Below are 16,983 nucleotides of genomic sequence, written 5' to 3' on the forward strand. Positions count from 1 at the left end.
GCATGCAGCTTCTGGGTGATTGTCGTTTTGCTGTTGCTCGCTCGCTGCATGTTGTGCATCATTGACTTTATGCCATTTCAACTTCCTAGCCAAGCACCCAAGCACCCTGCTCTCTGTGGGGGGTATCTCTAAGTATAAAATAACGTGGGATAATTGTTTAAAAGGTATGAAAATGTATGTGAGCTAGAGTATATATTACCACCAATAGTGAGACAGTATATAAAGTGAAAATAGATGCAGAAATAACTCCAAGCAGTAACTAATTTTAGTGGGTTTGCTCCATCTAACATTATAAGTCTTTATAGTACAGGATATTCAATGGTCTGTGCTTATATTTTGGCATTTGCTGTGCTTTATTTTCTTTAGTTTTTCTACTCGCGTTTCCAGGCAATGATCCCGAAATGTCAGATATATATATACATATATATTTATATATATATGAAACAAATTTTAGTTAGGCGACATGTTGCAGCCGTTGCCTCCCAGCCATGCTAGACACTTCTGTTCTCTGGCGACTTCTGTTGCAACCAACTTTTTTTTTACCCTTTTTTTTGTATACCTATATACACATATATGTATGTATATGTATATATATTTTGTTTCTCTTCATGTCTTTGCACACTCACACATAATTTTATTTGCTTTTTTTTTTGGTGGATTTTTGTATTTTCGTTTTTTATATGCTGTTTGTTGTTGGTGTGGTATGTGTGTGTATAAAAGATATTTTGTTGAATGACTTTTTGAAATGCCGCCTGCTTAAAGTTTGCCCACTTTTTGGCGTAGAAAAAAAAACCATAGAAAACAAATCACCGTGATGCCCCCTCAAAAAGCGATAAATCTCAATCCCCGACATTTCAAATATGCCCGTACATTCAATTAGAGAAATCCGGCAACCAAATTAACAATTCCAGATAGTTCATTAATTAATTTATTTATGAACAATCTCACAAACACACACACACACACACACACACACACACATTAAAATCATGTCACATACTAGCATAAGTTATTTAATTGTAATATTAAAATATTTGAAATTATTATTTTTTTGTTTTCTGCAAAAATTAAATAAACATTACAGTTAATAATTATGAACTCATTTTAAAAAATACTTCATTTTCTGTAAAATATGTAATAATTTAAGTAAATTAGAACAGTTTTTAGTTAGTTTTCAAGTTACTTTGGAATTGTTCTTAATTTCCAAGATTTTAAATTTCTCTCAATCTTTTCCAACTAAGTTAAAGAAGAATGCGAGACCAACATTCCTCTACAAGTTCAACCTGAATTACGTTTTAACTTTAACTGAGTAAACTATGCAAAGCAATTTTTTTTTTAAACTAAGTAAGTCAATTGTTTATTTAAAGAATAGTTAATCTATTCTACTAATAAATAACTATAGAAATGATAATTATTATTGTCAAACTAACTTGTTCTTTTGAAAACCTTTCATTTAGTTAGCGTGTGCATGGTTATCTAAACAAAACACATGCGTAAAGGGTATGCAAAATGCGTCATTAACGGTATGTGGGATTCGAGTCTTTTTTTTTCTGTATTTTGTATATGTTCAATTTGCCTCTTGGCGTTTAATTTGTCGATTTTCATTTGTTGCACGAGGTCAGCGGGTTAACCATGCGAATGTGTGATAGTGTGTGTATGTATAAGTGTGAACTTTTATTTGTATTTAAATTTATTTATTATGCATTCGTTTTCCTTTTGTGGTCCACAGCCATTTTGCAAATCAAGCTTTACTGCCATGGCAGAGAGAGAGAGAGAGAGAGAAAGAAGGAAAGATAGTGGAAAAGGGGAGAGAGAAAGCTAAAAGGGAGACCATTATCGCCTTGTTGTTCTTGTCATTTTGCTTGTTTATTTGGTGAGTGTTTAATTGGTTTAAATTACACACACACCCACATTCACACACACAAACTCTCACACACTTTGTCTGCTTCATTATGCACTCCAAAAACCGAAAAATAAAAGCAAAATGCAACCCAAAGAATTTCAATGGCCGAAATCAACTATTTGCTGTTGTTGTTGTTGTTGTTGTTGTTTGTCTTTCACTGATTACACGTTTAATAATAAAAATAAATAAAATTCAATACACAATAACCACACCCACATTGGCCCAGCCCACTCCAATTACCACACTTCTCCTCGTCGATCGCCATTCACACTTACACACTCGCACTTGAATGGCTTTTATATTATGTATATTTTATGGAATTTTATTGTTAAATCATTTTTCATTGTCGCTTTTTGTTACTTAATTATTATTTGTTTGACCTGCCACCGACATCGTCCACTGCCCACGATTACACACACACACACACAGATACACACACATTGACCACTTGATTAACATAGTATTAATTACAATTGCAAATACATTCCAACTTTATTTTTTTCTTTCTTGTTATTGTTTCGGTGTCATTTTAAATTACATACGCCAAAGAATAAAAAACGAAAAGGCGAAATAAAATACCAAAAAAGAAATATACTGCATACTTTTAGGCAAGCAATTAAAATAACCTCACCAACAATATTTCATTTCACCAAGTGCGACTATGCCCTGACAAATGATATGAATATACAAAAGATATCAATGTCGATTCTTTTGAGTGCCCTTCTATATATATATATATATTTTAAATCAACCAGATATCCCAATCTATGTGCAATATAATACATATTTACCTATATAAAAGTGTTGTTACTCTCGCTATTCTATGGTCAATTCCACTAAATTTTTATATTGTTACTGCCGACTCTTTTCAAATACAACTAAGCCGATTTTTCTGTCTTGATTTATTTGTGGCTTATCAACTAAGAAAACGTCTCAATTTAATTGCCGACAAATTGTGTAGTTATATTTAATTTTATTAACTTGCTTGTATAAAAATACTCACTTTGAAAAATTGTTTGTATGCACTTCGACTGGAGTATTCATAAAAAATAAATCAAAGTGAAGGTTAGTCATAATAAATTTAGCTTTTAGTTTATCAACTTGAAAAAAACAACGTAAATAACAACTCCCTTTTTCCATATATTACATATTTCATGTATTTTTTTAATTTTATGAGTCAATATAGGTTTTCATTACTTCAATAATTAAATTAGAAACGGTTTACTCAACCAAATGATTCAGTACTTACTTCCTAGTCACATGAATAACAAGCCTTACTCATTTAATAAATCACTCTAAATATCCAACTTCTTCTTGGCCCTGACAATTTAATTTTTTATTACTTCGAAATTGTAATTTCACCTATACATATATCGACTTAAAATGACCGCAAACAATAAACCGATTTAAAATTCCATTAACTGTCTCCTATTCCTGACTCTCCCCACAAGCCTCCTGTGGCCATATGCCGCTCTGTCTGTCCAAGTTGCCTCACCCAGTTTCAAATCCCTCAATCACAATCCGCAGATAAGTCACGTCGCCTTAGCAAACTTTTGGTTTGTTTTTTTTCCTTCGTTTTTTTTACATATCAAAAAATGAATTTATATTTGTATACCTATGTACATATACATATGTATGTATATGAATGTATGATTAATCTGTGTGTATATTATGTAAAATCATACATATAGACAAGGCGCAGCAAGCAAATTAAAACTAAATATGTGACAAAGATCTCAGTGTTTGACCTTTTCATACCCTTCACCAAGTTGGGTATATATATACATACATATATTGTGTTCAGTAGAGATTTAAGATTTTAACAGCAACAACTAACCGAGTTGGTTTGTCTTTGTCAACTTTACATTTAGCTGACTATGATATATAGAAAGGGTATTATAAAGTCGATACGAATAATGCTAGTTTGTCATGTTGATGATTTCTTGTTTAAATATTTTTCTGTGTCGTTGGCTCATGTCTGACATAAATTGATAAAGTCGCTCGACATTATTTTGTTAGCAGACCCCCAACTTTTTTTTTTGTCTTTTGTTTTTTGTGTGTGTTTCGATTTTGAATTTGATTTTAAATTTTAGATTTTGAGAATGAAAATGTAAGCAAACAATATGAATAATGTAGAGAATCAAAATGGTTTACAATCACAGAGAACTAAAGTTATAAAGAAAGAGACAGAGAGCGAAATGGAGAGGGAAAGAGCGATAGTTGATTTTGTCGAATAATAACCGAAATGCGAATTTGTTTCTATGAATATTAAATATAGGTCGTTAAAAATCCAGGTAGTTAGAGAGATATAATGAGTATATATGTATGTATGTTGTTGCCGTTATGATATGTATATATAGATTTTATGATCTGGAGGTTGGATTGTATAATTACTTTGTCCGATTCCACGAAAAGGATGACATCATAATATAAATCAACAAAACTTGAGAGAGGAAAAAACATATTACAACAATGATAAATATCAAAGCACACTAAAATAGAGACAGAGGGAGATGGGAAGGAATAGAGATAGCAATAGACACACAGAGACCGGGGGAGGGATAGAAAGTAAAACAACCTTACGAAAATCAAACATGATTTTCGCCTTTCTTTATTGAGAGCACAACGTTTTGATTCAGGTACGAGGGATGTTAAAAAGTTTATCCTACAAATCATTTTATAAACTTAGGAGTTTTTTAAGGTTTATTCGCATTTTTTTCCCATGAGTTGAATTCTTTATCTCTTTATTTTCCCAATCATTATCATGATAAATGAGAATGATTTATTGTCAATACTTTTTAAAAGCTTCATAACAACATTCTAATCACTTTCCTTATCTCATTAATCTATAACATATTATTTAAATTGATTATTTTTATCCACATCGAATCGTCTTTTGTTGCATTTAATATTTTAGAATTTCGAGATTTACAAACTGAATTCCTTCAATCACACCTCGTTTTCAAATTTTTATATTTGTTTTTATACTCTGTAACAAAGAGGTATATAGGGCATATTCATTTGTAAATAATTTGTTAGTAATTATTTTAAACCATTAAGAATACATACCTACATATATCTATTATAACAATGCAAAGTAGATCTAAGATATCAACCATTAGTTAAACAATTTTATTTGTTAATTAATTAAGTCTGATGGTTTGAAACATCGATAAAATGAACTATTTCAAAGTTTCGAAACTCCGGGGCATAATTGAAACATTGTATTAAATGTGAAAACTTTTGTTTCTTATTGAAAATTAGGCAAAATAATGTGTATATGCATTTATAGGGTATTCAGAATATCGATGTACCCAAAATCTATTAACTTTGTCTCGACCGTCTCGATTTCTGTTGTCGTTTTCGTTTTCAAGCCGCGTTTCATTCTCATTGCGTTCACAGCTGTTGTAGTTGTTGGCGTTTTGTTTTTGTTTTTGTCTTTACCTTAATTTAGTTTCTTCTCTCATCTGTTTTTTTTTTTTTTTTCTATTTTTTGATTTTGTATTCTCAACAAGTTCACTTAAACTTTGCCGCGACTCGAGGCAGGCGCAGTTTCAGTTTTACTCTTAATACGAGCACATCAAGTTAGTGATCCGATTTTAATACATATATAAACATATAGATGTATATGCAAATAATTAGTGTCTCATGATTGACTTTTTAGTCATTTGATAAAGTTGTTTTTCATATGCATATTCGTTTGTTTTTGTTTTTTTTTTTTAGTTGTGTTTTTGTGATTTCTGTATTATAATTTGCTAATAACTTTTTCTACGAATTTTTGTGTAACTTGTTGTAGTCGATCTGGTTATTTCCATTCCAAGAAATGAGTTTTAAAAACATATTCATTCAGATCGAGTCTAGAATCCATTAGGTCTTTCTATTCCTTGTTTCTTCTCTCTAATTTGTTCATTACTCTTCAGTTCAATTACTGTAATTGTTTTGTTTATCATTTACTTATGATGTACTTCTTCTTTTGGTTGCAGTAACTGACTATGAAGCTCTTTGCCTTTGTCTCTGTGGCTGTTGTCCTATTGGCAATCGGGCAAACTGATGCCTTAGGAGGAAGCCCACATGTTCTCTGCTATTACGATGGAGGCAGCTATATACGCGAGGGTAAGTAACTTTACTAGTGTGAATTTTCTAGAAATATATACATATGTGGAATATCTCTTTTGTCGGGGTAGTACAATGACAATCTTTGGGTTGATATTTTTAGCAAAGAAAAGTTGAAGAGGTTATCAGCACTAGAAAATTATTGACGTGTCTTTTCAAAGTGTTTAGTCAATAGACTCATTTTGAAGAGATATACATACATATATACATACATATGTATGTAAGTACACTGTGGATTGTATTCAATTCAATTTGTTTGTTCTATATAATGGGACAAAAGCACAATTCAATTAGATGATTTTCACTTTTCATATGGCAATGCTAAGAGCATTTTACAGGTCACAAGATCATCAATAATGAAACGAAACTTTCTAAATTCAATTTTCCACAAATTGCAATTGTTGGTTGGGAGGCATATAAACGATATATATATATGTATGTGTGTATGCACAACAATAATAAATTGTGGTTAATTGAAACTTGAATGAGTCAGTGGCATATCGCCACCTTGAGACAGTCTAAACTTGGCTTTTGCACTACGTTAATTGATTATGCGAACAGAGTTGTTCACTTGTTATTTTTCGGGTTTGGGGATTTTTTCATTTTATTAATTTGCTCTCATCAGAAATTGTTCAAACAATCTTTTTCAACATTTGTTTTGGGTTCGGCACAAATTATAAATAAATAAATGTACAGATAAGACCAAACACTTCAAAGTTGATGAAAAATTTTTTGGAAGAAAAATGTAAAGAATACAATTAAACTGAACTCGATGTAACGCTCAAATAATGTCTCTAATAATATTTTAAAGTTTGAACTTTAAACCATTCTAACCAAAATAAAAAGGGTTCATAAGAATCAAATTAAGTTGAAGTCTACATAAAATAAAAGTTTTAGTTACTACATATACTAATTAGGTAGTTAGTCCAGTCTATAAAAAGATATCTTACCAACAATATTCAACCAGAATTTTATATATCAGTCGAGTTTTGGATGCTTTTGAGACTATGTTTTTGTTTCTTTCTTAGGTCTATCCAAACTAACTTTGAACGACCTGGAACCTGCTCTTCAGTTCTGCACTCATTTGATTTATGGATATGCTGGCATCAATCCAACTTCTCACAAATTGGTTAGCAACAATGAGAAATTGGAATTGGATCTGGGCAGTAGTCTGCTGCGTCAGGTGACCAGCCTTAAGAAGAAGAAGCCCGACTTGAAGGTTCTTCTGAGCGTGGGTGGTGACAAAGATGTGGTCGATCCGGAAAATAACAAGTACTTGACATTGCTGGAGAGCAGCAACGCTCGCATTCCTTTCATCAACAGCGCTCATTCCTTGGTTAAGACCTATGGCTTTGATGGTCTCGATTTGGGCTGGCAGTTCCCCAAGAACAAGCCAAAGAAGGTCCATGGCGGCATTGGCAAGTTCTGGAAGGGTTTCAAGAAAATCTTCACTGGCGATCACATTGTCGATGAGAAGTCTGAAGAGCATAAGGAGGAATTCGTGGCTCTGGTGCGTGAGTTGAAGAACGCTTTCCGTCCAGATGGCTATCTGCTGGGACTTAGTGTCCTGCCCAATGTGAATTCATCGCGTAAGTTTGAATATATGTAATAAAAAGAAAAAACAATTTGATATTCATTTGTCATTTACATAAATATCAACTTAGTGTTCTTCGATGTGCCCGCCCTGATCAACAACTTGGACTACGTGAATCTACATGCCTATGACTTCCAGACCCCTGAACGTAACAATGAGGTCGCCGACTTCCCCGCCCCAATCAACGAGCTGAATGAACGCAATCCCGAATCGAATGTGAACTTCCAGGTCAACTATTGGATAAACAATCATGCTCCCACCAGCAAGATCAATGTGGGCATTCCCACCTACGGTCGTGCCTGGAAGATTACCAAAGATTCCGGTCTAACTGGTCTGCCACCTGTCGCGGAGGCTGATGGCGTTGCACCAGCTGGTCTGCAAACACAGATCCCCGGCTTCCTCAGTTGGCCCGAGGTGTGCGCCAAGCTGCCCAATCCAGCCAACCAGCATCTGAAGGGAGCTGATGGACCACTACGCAAGGTTGGTGATCCGACCAAGCGCTTCGGCAGCTATGCCTATCGTTCGGCCGATGACAGTGGCGAGAATGGTGTCTGGGTTGGCTACGAGGATCCCGATACCGCTGCCCTCAAGGCTGCCTTTGTAAAGACCCGAGGACTGGGCGGCGTGGCCATTGTCGATTTGAGTTTCGATGATTTCCGTGGAGCCTGCACAGGCGGTGAGAAGTATCCCATTTTGCGTGCCATCAAATACAAGTTGTAGACGCGTCCAGCCAAACGGAATTGGCATGACAACAAAATAACATTCTTTATCGCAAGCATTTTGCCTTATTTTTGCTCTTTTGAAAACTATTTTTTTTCCGCATTAGAATTATAACAATAATAAAAACCTATGTATCATTGACACCAACACGACATAATAGTCTCTAAAACTCCTAAAACTCTTTTTTCGAAATTGACAAACAGTTATTATCTTAACAATCATCATGGTAACAGTTAAGAGAGAGGCTGATCCCATCGATATTTCGTTGAGGCAAATTTTTGCACGAATCCTGCACAAATTTTGTTAGTGATTCGCATATCAAAATTCAATCATGCCAACTTAATGCATTCATCCATGAATGTGATTTCACATTAACAGTAATTGAGTGCAACAACTTCCAATTGCTTTGCCCCAAAGTAAATAAACTGTTTGTTAGACTGGTTCTTCAGCAAGAAGCCATTCATGTATGAATTCTGTACCCATCCGGTCGATTCCCTTCACCTCCCCACACATTACCCCCACCGATGTACCGAGTGTGTATATTTCTGTTAACTGAATACTGAGTTTCGGTTCTGGCTGTGACTTCATTTCTGCATTTTCTTCCGGCATTTCGTGTCAGCCTGCGGTCGCCGGCTGATTGTTTTATGTGCGGTGTTAGTGCCTGCTCCTGGCGGAAACAGGCCTTGGCCATTGGACCACCCTGCTAACTGTTACCATCCCCCCTAACATGCACCTAGTTCTCCCCACAGATGGGAGAATAGCAACAGTTTCCTACATTGCAGCCAATGCCTCATTCATCTTTTTTGAGAGAAGAGGGCAAACAAATGGGGGAGGGGGGCAGTGGGAGGGTGATGGTCTCGATGACTCCCTCTTTGGTCAGACTGTGACCACTTGAACCATTGCCGCTGACACCCACCAAATGGCAAATAGGCAAAGGGGAAATGAGTGCAGGGGATAAAGAAATGCGACAGCAGGATATGGAGGAGAGGGTGGGTGGTCTTCTCTTGGATCACTTTATCATTTGCAAAATTGCAAAATGCAACCGCAAAAACCATAACCCGGGCGCATACAAAGTAAATTTTAGTGCCACAACTACACATTGGAGTGCGAGTGAGAGAGAAACAGTGGAGGTTGCACTGCAGCATCATCCATACGCACTGTACGGCAGGAAGAATCCAACTCCAACTGGAATATGAGCTAGGGATGCTGTTGATTCAGTTCTTGGGGTTTTGTCTAAAACGTTATTACATTTTGGATTGTATCCTGATTTTTCCACTGAGCGATGTAGAGAAGGCACCTAGAAAAGTTTAGTTTGTTAACTCCTTTGCTATATACTAAGTAGAAGCATATTTGCAGTTTTACTCTTAAATAGCTCTATTTAGGGAGAGGTATAATAAAGCATTAATTGAATATTCTATCACACATTTGAAGAAGAAGAATCCATTTGTTGATAGAGCTTCTCTTGCAATATTTTTTGCCAGTGTAGATGACAGTTACACCCATTTAGAGGGGAGGTGCGTTTATATCACTGGCAGCATAAATCTCATGTCTGCTCTGAGCAAGTGACTCCTAGCCACTGTGCTGCTTCAGCTCCTTTTTCCAGTTGCCTGCAGTTGCAAAGTTCTCGTTCTGCCTGCTGCTGCTGCTGCTGCTGTTGCTCATGTTGCTCCTGCATGTTGACCAAAATGACGTTGGCAGACAACGACTTTGCCTCCTTTTATACACATACTCGTACACGCACACGCACACGCACACATACACAAACACATACATGCAATTAGTCAACCACAAAATAACAAATTGCCGTGTAAAGTGCCACGCCCACTAGCCCATTCAGCGTGCTTTGTTGATCGGTAAAAGGAACCTATATCCTTCTACCACATGCTCTCTCACTCTTTCTCTTTCTCTCTGTATGTATATATATGTGTGTGTGTGTGTGTGCGTGCGTAGATGGCTTAAGTTGCCTCCTGTATGAGATGTTAACAATTATCAAAGCAATTTGCTGAAAGCCTACTGCTCTGAGTGTCTCTCTCTCTCTCTCTCTCTCTGCCCACTCTGTCCTCCCCTCATCCGTTTACCATTACCATCTTTATCCGCAGCTCCCTCTCTCTTTGCATGAATGGAGCCATTTTGGCAAGTCGGGGCACGCACATTGCAAATGATGTGCAATGAGTTCATAACAATTATGCCCGGTTAGGCACAAAAGATACATTTACCAATTGCTTGCAATGACCCAAACTGCGTATCCATATCGATACGGTATGGCTGTTTCCTGCTGAATCATCCTGATGATGCCCCACTCCACCCCTTAGACCCTTCGAAAAAAGAAAAACAACAGCCAAAAAACATTTCGATAGGCAATGAGACAATGTGGCAAATGGGTAAAAGCAAAGGAAAGAATTTTATGGCCAGAACACGTGCAAATGCAGCCTTGACACCAATTTCTCCTCAATGGTCAATACAGTTTGTTCAATGCGAACCAAACCTGAGCACCAAATGGAAATGGGAAATGGGCAATGGGAATGGGTATGGGATTGGGAATGTATTTGATGATTGTGAACATATGCAAATCGTTTGACAACTCACTAAGCAATCAATGGTAAATGTACTTTCCCAGCGGCTTGACAATCCCTTTGCAACACTTTCAATAAAAGTGTTGACAATGTTGAATTATATTTCTCATAGATAATACTCATTACTTTTTTCAAGCCAGAATTAGTTAACAATTTTTAACTAAAACTGTTTTATTATCTTAATTAAATAAAGTTACAGTTTCCATTGATTGACTTTAATATTTTGAAACAAATATTTACTATAAAAACCAACAATAAAAAAACATATCGATATAGAAATATAAGTATTGAACAATACTATCAAAACTATGTGATGTTTCATATAACTAATCTGGTATGTCAAACTCACAATCATTTGCAGATCATTGCCCGAAGAGGAGCGAATTACTTGTAACTAGAGATGTCAAAATCTCGATAATAGTCGATATTATTGATCGATTTATGTAATCTTGAGCCACTTAGGCAAACTATTTTGTCAGTTGTTACCGTTTTGCAAAAAACATGTAAAACAAATTAAAGTTATTCATTGCTGCACTTTTATATATACCTATATATAATTTTTTTATCAGTAACAAAATTATAGTTGATGCGTCCGCCTGGAGCATTTGGGTTTCTGTGGTTCTTTATCCTCTGTTTCTTTTGCCGGAGAGCAATATGATACGTACATATACATATATATGCATATGTATAAGTGTGTGAGTGTGTGTCTGCCCTGGTCAGAAGGGGGTTGGGAAGAGAAGTTCACAGTTCCAAAGTCAGAGTGTTACATGTGTTTTATTTGCGAGGTGTTACACAATTACATTCACACAGACACATACGCATAAAAATACATTTAAAAAAATGTACGTACATATGCACTCTGCGTGAAAAAGTTACATTTAACACCCTGTAATGGCAGATCAAATAGCGGAAATAACAAATTGCTCAATTGTTTTTAATTTCGCAACAAAAATGCGCAATTTCAATTGACTAAAACAAATGAGTGAGAAAGGTATAAACTTAGCCTTCTTCTACAGATGCTATCAATTTCTATATATACCTACATACATATGTATATAGTGGATATCATAGCAGAAGATTTAATCTAGCAATACAATCCAAAAGAAATCTCTTGTTCCTTGCATAACTTCTCCAGGGTATTTAGCATTCGATCATCTAATTGTATACTGAGCATTATGTTTGTTGCTTGTTTTTTGTGAGTGTGTGTGTGTGTGTGTATTTTTAGCTCTTGGCTCTTGGTTCAAAAATGGGCGACACTTGCACGTATGTAGTACATGGTGTGAGCACGTTTTTGGTGCTGCTCCTGACCAAGTTTACGACTCCTTGGGGTCCACTTGATCAGAAGGAGTTGCCTGGGAGTTGCATACACATTTATCCATTTTGGCTTGGGGTTTTTTTTTTTATTATTTTGTTTGTTTTTTTTTTCTTTGGTTTTTCGCTTAGCCAGCCAATTTCGTACATATTGAAAAATTCAACCTTTCGCATGGGGGGGTTTAATTAATTAAGAAATCAAACAAAAAACTTAATCTGAAATTACCCTAAACTAAGGTGCGCTTATCTAAGCCCTACAAATCACAAAACACAAATTTCATAATGGAAGCGAACAAAACAAAATATATTTATACATACACATACATAAAATATTCCTTATGTTAATTAGTAGAATTGACGTTGAGGCTGAAACTCGCTTCAATCTGTCCGCTCGGCTTTATCAAAATTCATTAATCAGTTTTGACCGAAACGAAATGAAATTCAAGTTCAAGAAGGCCAAAACAAAAGGTGGACAAACGACACACCCACAAGACGTGAACCGAAAAAACCCCAAAAAAAAAGCGTAAAAAGGGACAGAAAGAGAGCGAGAGAGCGAGAGATCCATAGGGGAGTGGTTAGATGAGTTTTCCAAGCGTCAGAGAGTTTCCGCTGAATAATTAATGAATTTGTTAATTCTTCACAAATGAATCATAAATTCCCCCCAACTCAAAATGCAGTTGTTCATATGAATTTTACAAAACAAATACTTTGAAAATACTTGCAAAGATTTTCGATTACCTCAAGTGTTTGTAAGTACTTGATAGTGTTTCGAATTGCTTGCAAATATGCCAAGTACATGTATTTCCATTTGAATTAAAATTGTTATTGAATTATTGAAACTCTGTTTGACATATGTTTGACATATGTCTATGTCTTCATGGAATTGAAAATAAAGTTTCCGATTCACTCCAATTCCTTTGTTTGATAATGAGTGAGTAAGTAAGTACATATGTTTGTGGATACTTATTATATTGTATTGAAATATTTTTTTATATTTCTTAGGGAAATTTCAACTCTAAGCAAATGGGACTTTAACTGAATTGAATGAAGGCGAAAGCATCAAAATGCCTTTGACTAAAGTTCAAGAACTAAGTTCAAGTGGTAAGTAGGCGTTGGACATCGAACTGTGCGGGGCAGGGGTCTTGGGGTGATTGTGGGAATGATGGTTTTTGGGGGTCGAGGGCGTGGCATAGCAATAGGCTTAGACGCTTGACGTTTGATCAAAGCATTTGGAATTATGAAGGCAACACAAAACCGCAACAGCAACAACAACAACAACAACAAAAGCAGCATTGAAATTATTTATCGCCCCTTTTTTTCTCCTTTGCTTGGTGCTTGGCAATTGTCTGCTCGTGTAGTTTATGTTTTTGGTCCTGGTGACGCCCACCCGCCTACACACACACACACATACAACCACACGCCCATGTCTGCAGTGAAAAGGCGCTTAAAGAATGAATGAGCAGTGGAATGGGAGGGAGGGACAAGAGAAAGGGCTTGCAGTTGCCACCCATCTCATCAGGCAACGCGAAATGTTTGTCAGCCTCTCAGAATTTCTAACGTCTTTTGTGTCTGCATACCGAAGCCGAAGCAAATAAATCAAAACTGAATGGCTGGCCACCCAGTTGGGTGGGGTTAGTTAGAGTGAATACGATGTAGGCAGTGGGTGTTTATGGTGTGTGGTGGGTGGTGGGTGGGTAGGTGTGGCCACAGATGAATGGTGCCTGCATTTGGAATGAGTTGCTTGCTTTAATGTTTGAAAACAAAAAAAAAAAAAACGGTCCGATGAATATGAAAATTGAATAAAATTATCAAAGTCATTATTCGTGTATGGGAAATTGAAGAAATGAATAAGTATAATATTATGTACAAGTATGTGTGAATATAAATAATAAACGCTTTTTCGTTCGATAGATTCGCTTATCGATATTGAATCTTCACGTTATTGTTTTCGAGTTTCACTCATAGTGAATAAAGTCTGAATGCATTAGGCAAATTCCATAGAAAATGTAACACCATTGCTCGACCAGAGTTCGGGATTAGTTCAGTAGCATAATTCAAGATCAATTAACCCACTACATACATATATACACTTGAAGACATTTAAGACCAATTGCCCTGGTCACACTCACTCCACCTGCTCTCGGTGCTCTGCTCTGCTCTGCTGTGGATGAAGATGCCTGCCTGGACCACCATCAACCATATTGCTGTTAGTTTAGTTAATTTCGCTTTAAGCTCATGTACGGTCAATGTTTGGCCAACACCTTGTAATATCCGTTTAAGCTACCAGCTCACTGACTGACAGCTGGACATACTGAAGCAAGAAGAAGCAAAGTAGATGAAGCAGACAGATGGACGGGAAATCGGACAGGGAGACGTTTTTGGAGTCAGAGGACAGGCCAAGAGATAGGACAGGTCAAAGAAAGCCAGGACAGGCCAATTTAGGTACAGTTCATTTGAGTTCGAATGTGGGAGCATGAGGTGGAGAAGGAGGGGGGGGGGGGGGGGGGGACAGCAGCAGTCAGTGCTCTAAACATGACTTATGACCGCTACGTGATGCAACATAAAAATGCCATTACATTGTGCGTGCTGCTTTACCCCACTACCACCACCGCTTCTACTCCCTCGCTCTCCCTCTCTCTCTCTCTGCCACTCTCCTTCTCACTCGCTCTAGAGCTCAACATTCGTCGTCCAACATGACGTATGAGTGTTGCACGTTTGCCTCAGCAGCAACTCAACTCGGCGACTGCCACTGACAGACAGAGAAGACATACATACCCATATCCTCCTGTCTTTTGTCTTCCCATACAACGCCCCTTCACCCACCGCCGCCGCCGCCACCCCATTCTGCATCATTCCACACGTTGCTAAACAATTCTCATTTCTCATGTGTTTGTTTAACTTGTCCTGCCCATTCCCTAATTCCTCTCCTGCTGCTGGCTGTGGCATTCTTCGAATTGTTTGCTTTATTAGTGAAATTTAATGTTTTGGGTTTTCATTTTTTTTTTCGCCTTTTCTCTTCAGCTTTTTTTCCTTTCTGTTTTGGGTTGTCTATTGAAAGCATATAAATAAGGACTGAAAGAGGGATTCAATGTATTTTCTAGTTTTTCCTTTTGTTGGAATCTTCTTTCCTTTTTTTCATTAAAAACTTTTTTTCGCCAACATCGATAGGTGCAAATTACAAAACAAAAAGAAGTTTGCTTAGGATGAGGCAAGTTTTTCACCTTTTGTTATTGTTTGCTGATTTCTAAACTCAGCTATCGTTAGTTTTTGTTGTACATATAGAAAGCGAGGAAGAGTGGCAGAGACAGGAAAAAGAGGAGACGCATATAGATGGAGATTTTCAACGAAGGTGGACGCAAAAGTTGTTGCTTTTTAGAAAAACACATGTTTACTAATTCAAATGGGGATTTTTTATTGTACAGTCAAACTAAAAAAAATTTTGATATACTTGTTTAAAGATTTTATGTGGGTTTTTCAATTGAAAATTTATATTCTATTCTGTTAAAAAAGAAAAAAATGTATATTTAAAGTGTCTTTGTAGCAAGTTACAATATTGTAAAGTTTAAATAATGAAAAGTTTTACATTTTATCAACTTGATACAAATAGGAGTCTTGGAATAAGATTCGCCGCATTGGGCAACTTCCCAAACTGCCCTCTCTGATCAACTCGACACGCCTGTCTGTTTTTCTGTCCATCTGTCTGTTAGTCTATCTGTCTTTTTGGCTGGTTCGATGGTTTATCTGTTCAAAACTTTGACGTTGCGGCGCAGTCAACGCTTAATGAGTTGCAATTGCTTGTTTCGAGTGTGCCCTCAGCTGCCTCTCACCCGCCTCTCACTAATCCTCTCTTGCCTCGTCAATTTATTCACCTGATATACAAACAAACTTTACCTACGCAAAAGTTGTTAAGTGCTTAGAGACACACACACATCGCAACCCTCACACACACACACACACACACACACACATGCACACACGTCGATATAGAACTAACAATCCGTGGGCGAAATATACAGGAGGTTGAATTGAATTGGTAGAAGGAGTAAGTTAAGCAGCATTTAGATTTGGTTTATGCAGCTAATTTGCTTCTGGCCTAAAACTAAATAGCTAATCAATCATGCAGTCAATCAATCAATCTATCAATGAGTCTAAAGCACAAAACGATTTTTGTGGCCATTCAAATGCAGAAATTGATGGAGAACCTTTCCACAACAGATTCCGATACATATCTATGTATGTGTAAGTACCCCTGTATATACATATGTATAATAGACCTGTCGGATAATGGTTGTCTCCAACCATTAACACATAGTCGATTTATGTAAAGGGCAAAATGAGGTGAACTCCTGAAAGTATGCTACAGAATGGCGTGTAATATTGGGATTTTCAAACTGATTGCTACACTTCAATTTGTAAGTCAAAAAGTGATGGAAATTATAGAAAACGCTTCTATTAAAGTTGATATCACTGCACTGTAAGCTTTAGTTCTCGAACTTACAAAATTTGTTCTTTTTCGGAATTCAACTTACAGTAAAACTGAAAAGTTAAACTTATTCGTGCCGCTAATCTTCTAAAGGCGTCAAATGACCGATTCCGTGAAATTACTTGTCCAATTATAATCAAAACTATAAACAAAATAGGATCCGTGAACTGATTTATTTAAATTTGGTTTAGAGTAAAGAAAGACTTGCTAATGGGCCGCGCGCTGGACCATTCCGGCACTGACATTTATATAATAATTAATTTATTTATTCCATAAAAAATTACCT

General features: G+C 36.4%; 1 protein-coding gene across 1 annotated transcript; it reads left to right on the top strand.

The window, feature by feature from the left end:
* The first annotated feature begins 5,444 nt into the window (after window positions 1-5,444).
* LOC6649205 (chitinase-like protein Idgf4) lies at window positions 5,445-8,482 on the top strand. Its single transcript, XM_002070975.4, has 4 exons — window positions 5,445-5,487; window positions 5,887-6,016; window positions 7,045-7,605; window positions 7,681-8,482. The coding sequence occupies exons 2-4, from the start codon at window positions 5,896-5,898 to the stop codon at window positions 8,328-8,330; spliced, it is 1,332 nt and encodes a 443-aa protein (XP_002071011.1). The 5' UTR covers window positions 5,445-5,487; window positions 5,887-5,895; the 3' UTR covers window positions 8,331-8,482.
* The last annotated feature ends 8,501 nt before the right edge of the window (window positions 8,483-16,983 follow it).

This window comes from Drosophila willistoni (assembly GCF_018902025.1).
Source record: "Drosophila willistoni isolate 14030-0811.24 chromosome XL unlocalized genomic scaffold, UCI_dwil_1.1 Seg141, whole genome shotgun sequence".
Taxonomy (NCBI): domain Eukaryota; kingdom Metazoa; phylum Arthropoda; class Insecta; order Diptera; family Drosophilidae; genus Drosophila; species Drosophila willistoni.